This window comes from Dendrobates tinctorius, unplaced genomic scaffold (assembly GCF_039654945.1).
Source record: "Dendrobates tinctorius isolate UK_male_01 unplaced genomic scaffold, ASM3965494v1 ptg000086l, whole genome shotgun sequence".
NCBI classification, from domain to species: Eukaryota; Metazoa; Chordata; class Amphibia; order Anura; family Dendrobatidae; genus Dendrobates; species Dendrobates tinctorius.
Window position 1 is genome coordinate 20181560 of NW_027361754.1, and position 10251 is coordinate 20191810.

Consider the following 10251-nt stretch of genomic DNA (forward strand, 5'->3'; position numbering starts at 1 on the left):
TGGGAAAACTTGGAAAATCGGCAATGTATCAAATTCTCATTTTCCCCAGTGTAGATGTTTGGGGTTTGTGTAATTAACAGATAACTAATACACGGTGTTGCACCTTGTGCCGGGTCTGACCAGGCAGGCGATGCCGCACACCAGGATCCTCTCCTCGCTGCTCTTATTGTAGACATACACGGTGCACATCTGTAAGACGAGATTGCTGATAGATTATTATTAAATTTTGATTATTATTATTGCATTTTGTTTAAGATGTAGAAGCCGTTGCCAGCCGACCGCCGGATGTTTCCATAAAGAACGTCAATCAGACGGCCAAAGATGCGGAAGGTGAGCGAGGGGTGTCCTGAGTCAATAAATAGGAGAAAGCTAAAGTGTAACTAAACTTTTTTAACCTTTTTGATGTAACTCAGCCCTGCACCTCTCACATGTAAAAGATAGAAAAAAGTCACTGTCATGATCTGGGGAAGTTTGGTTGCCCCCAGTTCTTCCTCAGGGAATTTATTTTATCCTGCTTTCCAGTTATGGTTTGGAACTTGCAGCTCTCTGGCGCCCCCCTTACCCTCAGGTCAGTCAGGGAACTGCACCTAGGATACGTAAGTAGTCGCCAGCAGGGCCACCTTGCTGTGTACTGGCTATTGGGTATGCTGCAGTGAGGGCGATTTAACTATTCCCGGTCTCCACTGGTGGGAAATGCACTTCAAAAATCTCCTTCCATCACTGCCTGGGTCTCCCCAAATCCCAGAACACTTTGCTGCCACCTGCTCCAGATTTTATGATGAATAATGGGTCAGGAGCCAAACCAATCAGTAGGGTTGACTTAGTTCAGAGGTCGTGGCGGTACATTTAGAGCAAGGAGAACAAAGCTAGTAAAGTATTAGATTTTACTCCAAAAAGAATAGGCAGTGTTTACAAAAGTATAAAAAGATGTTACAAAATTAGACAATTACAATACACTCACTGGCCACTTTATTAGGTACACCATGCTAGTAACGGGTTGGACCCCCTTTTGCCTTCAGAACTGCCTCAATTCTTCGTGGCAGAGATTCAACAAGGTGCTGGAAGCATTCCTCAGAGATTTTGGACCATATTGACATGATGGCATCACACAGTTGGCGCAGATTTGTCGGCTGCACATCCCTGATGCGAATCTCCCGTTCCACCACATCCCAAAGATGCTCTATTGGATTGAGATCTGGTGACTGAGGAGGCCATTTGAGTACAGTGAACTCATTGTCATGTTCAAGAAACCAATCTGAGATGATTCGAGCTTTATGACATGGCGCATTATCCTGCTGAAAGTAGCCATCAGATGTTGGGTACATTGTGGTCATAAAGGGATGGACATGGTCAGCAACAATACTCAGGTAGGCTGTGGCGTTGCAACGATGCTCAATTGGTACCAAGGGGCCCAAAGAGTGCCAAGAAAAAATTCCCCACACCATGACACCACCACCACCAGCCTGAACCGTTGATACAAGGCAGGATGGATCCATGCTTTCATGTTGTTTACGCCAAATTCTGACCCTACCATCCGAATGTCGCAGCAGAAATCGAGACTCATCAGACCAGGCAACGTTTTTCCAATCTTCTACTGTCCAATTTCGATGAGCTTGTGCAAATTGTAGCCTCAGTTTCCTGTTCTTAGCTGAGAGGAGTGGTACCCGGTGTGGTCTTCTGCTGCTGTAGCCCATCTGCCTCAAAGTTCGACGCACTGTGCGTTCAGAGATGCTCTTCTGCCTACCTTGGTTGTAACGGGTGGCAATTTGAGTCACTGTTGCCTTTCTATCAGCTCGAACCAGTCTGCCCATTCTCCTCTGAACTCTGGCATCAACAAGGCATTTCCGGCCACAGAACTGCCGCTCACTGGATTTTTTTTCTTTTTCGGACCATTCTCTGTAAACCCTAGAGATGGTTGTGCGTGAAAATCCCAGTAGATCAGCAGTTTCTGAAATACTCAGACCAGCCCTTCTGGCACCAACAATCATGCCACGTTCAAAGGCACTCAAATCACCTTTCTTCCCCATACTGATGCTCGGTTTGAACTGCAGGAGATTGTCTTGACCATGTCTACATGCCTAAATGCACTGAGTTGCCGCCATGTGATTGGCAGATTAGAAATTAAGTCTTAACACACAGTTGGACAGGTGTACCTAATAAAGTGGCCAGTGAGTGTATGTACAGACAATTATAAAACAAAAGGGATTAAAGTGAAGACTTACATAGTTCAGTTATTGGCAAGCCATGTGGGAGATGGTTGGTGGGGGGAGGGGAACCTTCCCAATTACTCAGGTCACAATGCACAGCCTCTCCTGGCTGGATCCTCGGGCAAAAGGCATCCTCCTTGTCTGGGCCTCTGAGTTTTATACCCTTGCCCAAAACTTAGGGTCTCCCCCCGGATGACCTCATGGGGTGGGCGGAGCTATGGAATGCACTCCCCTCTTCACAAGGACTGAAAACTTACAAACACCTTATTAATTTCATATCTCTGGCTGGAAACCTCGTTGAGCGACGGCGGGATTATCATCGATCTTGTTCTGAAGTCAGCTTTCCATTAAATCTAAACATGGAGTGGAAGTATAACCTGGTTAAGCAGAAATCCATTTGTTGGATTCTGCTGATGCTGGAATCTAGAAAACTCACTGGGTGGTGGTTCTACTGTTGTAGATGCCAGAAATATAAGTTTTGTGTTTTTATGGCTCTTCTGCTCCAGTAATTTTTTTGATCTTACATGAACACTGAACTAAGACAAGGAAATGGCCATGTGCTTTCACACACGGCGGAGGGGGCTGCTCAGTCACAACACATTCTTGAGGGATGGGGGAAGAGTGGTATAGAATTACGCAGGCACACTGAGGGGGCCATGCAGCTGCATGTCTGCAAGGGGCTTTGTGTGTGAACTATATACATACAGTACCTAATGGGGGTAGGGCAGCATGTGTGTGTCCCAGTAAAGCAGTGGAAAGCTCTGGAAGTATACTCAGAATACGGAATATTTATATTATCGTGACAGTTACATATACTGCATTTATTTTTTTTTACGCTAACCCCATCCAGTCTTTTTTTTTTGTGCACCCACACAGAAATAGTACCTCTAGTGAAGCCATTTAGTGTTCTCAAACAGTATGATACCCTTTTTAAGCCTTTCCGCACTGCATGATATCCCCACTGTGACCCCATCATCATGTGACATCACCAAACCTGAGACGGCTCAGACTTTCGGCTTCCCGCTCTGCAGCTGATATCAGGATATGCTACCAACTTCCCTGGACAATGGGACAGCTTCCCAAATCCAGGAACGTCCTGCTGGATCCAGCATAGTTTGGAGGTATACAGCCCCTTAAATGTCCTGTAGATCAGCTGGGAATCTGGGTCCTTAGACCCCCCTAATGGCTCAAACCACAGGTCAAGCCATCTCCTACACGAGATCACTCACAGCAATGCACAGGCTTAATAGAAAGTCACAGGACATCACTGTGCGAGTGCAGGAATTAGGCCGGGGTCACACTAACCGACGCAAAATACGGTCCGTAGTTTACAGGCGTAATACGGATGAATGGCCCCTAAACAGTGCTCCGTATGTCATCCGTAATCAAGGTGTGGTCACGTATTTTGCGCATGTAAGCATCCGTATGTAATCCGTATGGCATCCGTATGGCGAGATTTTCTCGCAGGCTTGCAAAATGGGCATATAATGGAGCCCTATGACAGGGTTTCTAACAGAAACCAAAGAATAGATATAGACACATAGAATGCATATATATATATATATGCATTCTATGTATTCTATGTGTATATATCTATTCTTTTGTTTCTTTAGTAAACCTGTCAGTGTGAGTTTACTGTATAGCGCACTGAATTGCCGGCTTTGCTAAAAGACACCTGGTGCGTATTTCTCGCAAGTCACATGTGTGGTCCGTGTGTAATCCGTATTTTTTGCGCACCCATAGACTTGCATTGGTGTACTACGGGCGTAGTACGCTGACAATCGCAGCATGCTGCGATTGGCACGGACCGTAGAATACGGACGAGAATTATACGGCTGGTGCGAGGGACCCCATAGAGAATCATTGGTCCGTGTCTAATGCGGGCATTTAGCGCCTCTCACTCCGCCATATTCCTCGCCAGTGTGACCCCGGCCTAAAGCCCTTCTTCCTGGCAGATTGAGCAATCAGTGGGAGTCTTGGGATCCAGGTATTTAAGGATCTAAAATATATACACGATATATAAAAAAAAGGTTACGTTACCCTTTAAGGTCGCTGTACAATTCAGAGCAGGACTGGACGACCATCTATTGTGTATTGGGGTGTCTTGATTTTCCTTCATAGGTAAATGTTGGGGGAAAGATGGGTTGGACATGTTAACAGTCAACATGCCGATCCTCTGCACTCAGGAGATAAACCGCCGACATGGGTCAGTCAGCATTAAGGCATGAGTAGAGTGTTTATGGGGAAGGTAGGTCAGGAAAAAAGCTATATAAAGTTCTAGATGGAGTATCTCTGGGGTATATGGAGTGCTGAATTTGGGGGGCACTCACATAGAATAACTTGTGGCATTATTTTAGAGTCCAATGTGCATTTCATCCTGATTGCCACCATCCCGGTGCTGACGCTGCTGATGATATTCCTCGGAGTATTGTGCTGCTGCATCATAGAGAGGAGGTGAGATTTACTCTTTTTTTATCTATGTCCATGTGAATATATTCTACGAATTTTTACGATGCCAAAAGAAGTCTGCAGCAAACAACCCCTTCTCCGTAGTCAAATCTGCTAATTTTGTTAAAAAACCCTGCTACCCCAAAAACAGATAAAGGAGAAAATGCAGCAAAATTGCAACAATCAGATCTGGCTACTACAGAGTATGTTGGTGCAGAAAAATGCAGATGACAATACACAGGGTGTTCGCACATGGGCGTGAATTCACACACTGCAGATTTTATGGCAGAACAACGGTCCTGATCTGCAACAATCCCATTCAGATAAACGGAACCGATTTTAAGGGCTTGTTCAGATGACCGTATTTTACAGACGTGTGCTTGGCTTGTCTGTTTTTTTTTCACATTCAGATGACACTCGTCTATTCTATCGGCGCGTAAAAAAAAAATCGGATCCCATTAGGATCATCTGTGTTGCAACAGATTTTTATGGATAGATTACAGTTATTAACCCGGGAAATTGTATTTGATCGTGTCCATTTTAACCCCTTAAGAACCAGGAGTATTTCCGTTTTTGCAACTTTTTTATTTATCAGTCCATATGGCCAAGTGAGGACTTGTTGTTTGCAGGACGAGTTGTACCTTTGAATAATACCATTGGTTTTAGCAAATAGTCTACTGGAAAACGGGGAAAAAAATCAATCCGAGTGCGGTGAAATTAAAAAAAAAATTGCTATTCCACAATTGTTTTTTGTGTCTTTTTTTTAACCATGTTCATTAAATGCTAAATCTGACCTGTCAAAAAAAAATTTTCTGAGACCCATAGCGTCTCCATTTTTCATGATCTTGGGTTGGGTGAGGGCTTAATTTTTGCGCACCGCGCTGACGTTTTTATTGATACCATTTTGGTGCAGATACGATCTTTTCATCGACCATTGTTACATTTTAATGCAATGTTGCGGCGACCAAAAAACATAATTCTGGCATTTTGAGTTTTTCGCGTTACACTGTTTACCGATCGGATTAATTATTTTTATATATTGATAAATTGGGCGATTCTGTAAGCAGCGGTACCAAATACTGTATTTCTCGGATTATAAGACGTACTTTTTTTCCAAAAAATTTTGGGGGGAAATGGGGGTGCGTCTTATAATGCGGATATACCTTACCGATACCGTTGCTGCAGGCCGCAGGCTGGGATGAGGGGGTGACAGGCGGGGCTGCGGGTGCCCGGCGGTGCAGCGGGGGGGGTCCAGTGCAGCTGCGGGTGTCTCTGGTGCTGCAGGGGCTCTGCCGACATCCGACATTTTGTGAAAGGCCAGAGCCCCCACAGCTCCATGGCTTCTTATGTGGTGGACGCCGGGAAAATGGTCTCCAGGGGCGGCGCATGCGATATATCGAGATATCGGCACTAAGATCTTGGGAGATGAGATCTCAGCTCTAACACCCACAGCAGCACCGGAGACACCCGCAGCAGAAACAGACACCCGCAGCGGTGCGTCATACATCGGAACACCCCCTCATCCCAGCCTGCGGCCTGCAGCATCACCCCACTCCAGTCTTCATGGGAGACTAGAAGCTGTGATCATCCGATCGCTTGTGCTGCACATAGCAGAAAAGCTTACTTGCTATGAGCGCCAACCACAGGGTGGCGCTCATAGCAATTCGGCAATGACAACCACAGGGTCTCCTGCAGACCCCGGATTGTCATGCCAACCCATCGGCAACTTGTGGTCATTTGACACAGGCGACGATGGGCGTGATTTGTGACGTGCTTCTGGCACGTGCACATTAAATGACACCATCAGAGACTGACAGCGGCATTTAACAAGTTAACAGCCACGGGTGAATTGCGATTCTACTAGCGGCTGTTTAGGGGCACATGTCAGCTGTTCAAATCAGCTGTCATGTGCAGGCCCTGGTGCTGAACAGGGGGAGGCGACCTATGACGGGCACTGCACGTCATTGGGTGTTAAGGGGTTAAACTGTTGATGTATAAATACATACAGATGTAAGAAACGGGACACGCCGATGGAATACGGACGACAATACGGATACATTTCGTCTGAGTTTTCTGGATGCAAATCGGATGATTTTTCATGAGCTCGTCTGAAGCATGCCAACTTGGTGACTGCAGCATTTGCAAAATACTTGTTTTATTTAGCATTACTGTATTTTACGCATTATAAGATGCACTTTTTTACCCAAAAATTTTTTGGGGAAATGGGAGTGCATCTTATAACGCATATATACTGTACCTTATCGGTATTGTTGCTGCAGGCTGGGATGAGGGGGTGCTCGGCGGTGCTGCTGGGGTCTCCGGCGGTGCTGCTGGGGTCTCCGGTTCTTTGGGGGGCTCTGCCGACATTTCATGAAAGGCCAGAGCTCCCTGCAGTTCCGTGGTCTCCTGTGCGGTGGACTCCAGGAAAATGGCCGCCAGGAGGCAGGGCATGCGCAGATGGAGATCTCGGCATCAAGATCTCGGGAGATGAGATTTCAGCACTGAAATTTCATCTCCCGAGATCTTGATGTCGAGATCTCCATCTGCACATGCGCCACCCCCCGGCGGTCATTTTCTTGGAGTCCACCGCACAGGAAACCACGGAATTGCGGGGGACTCTGGTCTTTCACGAAATGTCAGCATAGCCCCTCGCAGCACCGCCGGACATCCCCTCAGCACCACCAGGCACCCCAGCAGCACCGCCGAGGACACCCGCAGCAGCGCACTGCACATCGGACACCCCCTCATGCCTCATCCCGGCCTGCAGCATCACCCCACTCCTGCCTCCTCCAGTAGCGACTCTGAGACCCCGCTTCACCGCAGCCACCACCCCCAGTAAGCAATAAGACGTATGGATTAGAAGAAGCGCCACCATTTTATTAAAAAAAAAAAAATTTCATATTTTTCTCCTCAAAATTTGGGGGTGTGTCTTATGATCCAGAGTGTCTTATAATCCAAAAAACACGGTCATTACTAATTGTTTGATTTTCTTGAAGGAAACAACACCGAAATGAAACCTCCGTGAAGGAGCCGAGCTTCTGGTTATCTCCAAACCGGCGCAACAGCCCAAACCTGGAAATCTACAATGTCATTAAGAAGCAGACGGACGCTGATTTAGCAGGCACAAGACCAGATATCCGAAACACGTCCTTCCGAGGTCTCGCCGGAGAAACGTCACCTCCCGACAATCTCTCGGGCGATTACGATAACATCGCAGGACATCATTCGGAGAGCGGATTCATCACTCTGGCCAGCACGGAAAGCGGATTTGTCACCAATGAACTCTATGAGCTCAGCCATGACAGATACGGAAAAAGCACAGAGTCCGGCTGGGTAGAGAACGAAATCTATGGCTATTAAATCAAACACTCAATGGACTGAGGAAATCATATTTGTAAGGAAGGTTTCCATGTAAATAAAATTAGGAAGATTGCTTGTGGTGGAATAAGTACGTGATGCAGATAAAATTATACAATGGATTTTCATGGCCAAACCTTTAAAAAAACCATAATGATGCGATTTTGATTTATTTTCTCAACTTGCAAATTTATATGCAATTACTCATTTTACCACTAGATGGCGGCATTGACAAAGGAAAAAAAAATTTTTGCCCCCTGCAAATAGGTTGTAGTTCTCATTTTTTTTTTGCACGTTGTCCCCTCGGAGATCTGATCCAAACTACCTCAATGAAGTCCCCGGACATGGCAAAATTACGCAAACCCTGTCATATATTTGTTTTTTTGGTTAATATAGCAATTTGCTGACACAATTGTATGAATCCTTCTGTATGATGGAAATATAAATATGCATTTTCCTCTCTGCAAATAAGGTTGATCATAATGTTTTGCTTATGCCATTATCATATCAGCTTCATCCTGGTAATCATCTCCCTTTATTGATTTTGGAACTGGCCACTGTTTTTGGTGTCATGTTTTGCAATCCAGGATAATAGGGTCTTTATATAAATTTCCCCCTCTATGGCCTTTCTATGAGTGATGGACTTCGCAAGAATGCAGTTCCTTGGGGGCGTGGCTTTTGCACTGGTTCCCTCCCTCTAGGAGAAATAGGGGGTGGAACTCTAAAAATACTGATTATACACTGCTCAAAAAAATAAAGGGAACACTTAAACAACAGAGTATAACTCCAAGTAAATCAAACTACTGTGAAATCAAACTGTCCACTTTCGAAGCAACACAGATTGACACTCAATTTCACATGCTGTTGTGCAAATGGAATAGACAACAGATGGAAATTATTGACAATGATCAAGACACCCTCAATAAAGGAGTGGTTCTGCAGGTAGGGACCACAGACCACATCTCAGTACTAATGCTTTCTGGCTGATGTTTTGGTCACTTTTGAATGTTGGTTGTCATTTCACACTCGTGGTAGAATGAGATGGACTCTACAACCCACACAAATGGATCAGGTAGCGCAGCTCATCAAGGATGGCACATAAATGCGAGCTGTGGCAAGAAGGTTTGGTGTGTCTGTCAGCTCAGTGTCCAGAGGCTGGAGGCGCTACCAGGAGACAGGCCAGTACACCAGGAGACGTGGAGGGGGCCGTAGGTGGGCAACAACCCAGCATCAGGACTGCTACCTCAGCCTTAGTGCAAGGAGGAACAGGAGGAGCACTGCCAGAGCCCTGCAAAATGACCTCCAGCAGGCCACAAATGTGCATGTGTCTGCACAAACTGTTAGAAACCGACTCCATGAGGATGGTCTGAGTGCCCGACGTCCACAGATGGGGGTTGTGCTCACAGCCCAACACCGTGAAGGATGCTTGGCATTTGCCATAGAACACCAGGATTGGCAAAATCGCTACTGGCACCCTGTGTTCTTCACAGATGAAAGCAGGTTCACACTGCTCACATATGGCAGACGTGACAGAGTCTGGAGACGCCGTGGAGAGCGATCTGCTGCCTGCAACATCCTTCAGCATGACCAGTTTTACAGTGGGTCAGTAACAGTGTGGGGTGGCATTTCTTTGGAGGGCCGCACGGTGTTGGACTGTGAGCACAACCCCCATCTGTGAACGTCGGGCACTCAGACCATCCTCAATGAGTTGGTTTCTAACTATTTGTGCAGACACATGCACATTTGTGGCCTGCTGGAGGTAATTTTGCAGGGCTCTGGCAGTGCTCCTCCAGTTCCACCTTGCACAAAGGCTGAGGTAGCGTTCCTGCTGCTGGGTTGTTGCCCTCCTATGGCCCCCTCCATGTCTCCTGGTGTACTGGCCTGTCTCCTGGTAGTGCCTTTAGCCTCTGGACACTACGCTGACAGACACAGCAAACCTTCTTGCCACAGCTCGCATTGATATGCCATCATGGATGAGCTGCACTACCTGAGCCACTTGTGTGGGTTGTAGAGTCCGTTTCATGCTACCACGAGTGTGAAAGCACAACCAATATTCAAAAGTGATCAAAACATCAGCCAGAAAGCATTGGTACTGAGAAGTGGTCTGTTGTCCCCACCTGCATAACCACTCCTTTATTGAGTGTGTCTTGATAATTGCCAATAATTTCCATCTGTTGTCTAATTCCATTTGCACAACAGCATGTGAAATTGATTGTCAATCAGTGTTGCTTCCAACGTG

At 46.3% G+C, this 10251-nt stretch overlaps 1 protein-coding gene across 3 annotated transcripts in view; it reads left to right on the forward strand.

The window, feature by feature from the left end:
- LAYN (layilin) overlaps positions 1 to 8655 on the forward strand; it is a 50330-nt gene extending 41675 nt beyond the window's left edge. For all 3 annotated transcript variants that reach the window (XM_073585132.1, XM_073585133.1, XM_073585134.1), the window contains 3 exons: positions 256 to 330; positions 4565 to 4661; positions 7652 to 8655. In XM_073585132.1, the coding sequence (XP_073441233.1) occupies positions 256 to 330; positions 4565 to 4661; positions 7652 to 8015 (536 nt within the window). In that variant the 3' untranslated portion in view covers positions 8016 to 8655. The remainder of the gene's footprint in view (positions 1 to 255; positions 331 to 4564; positions 4662 to 7651) is intronic.
- Positions 8656 to 10251: the final 1596 nt, after the last annotated feature.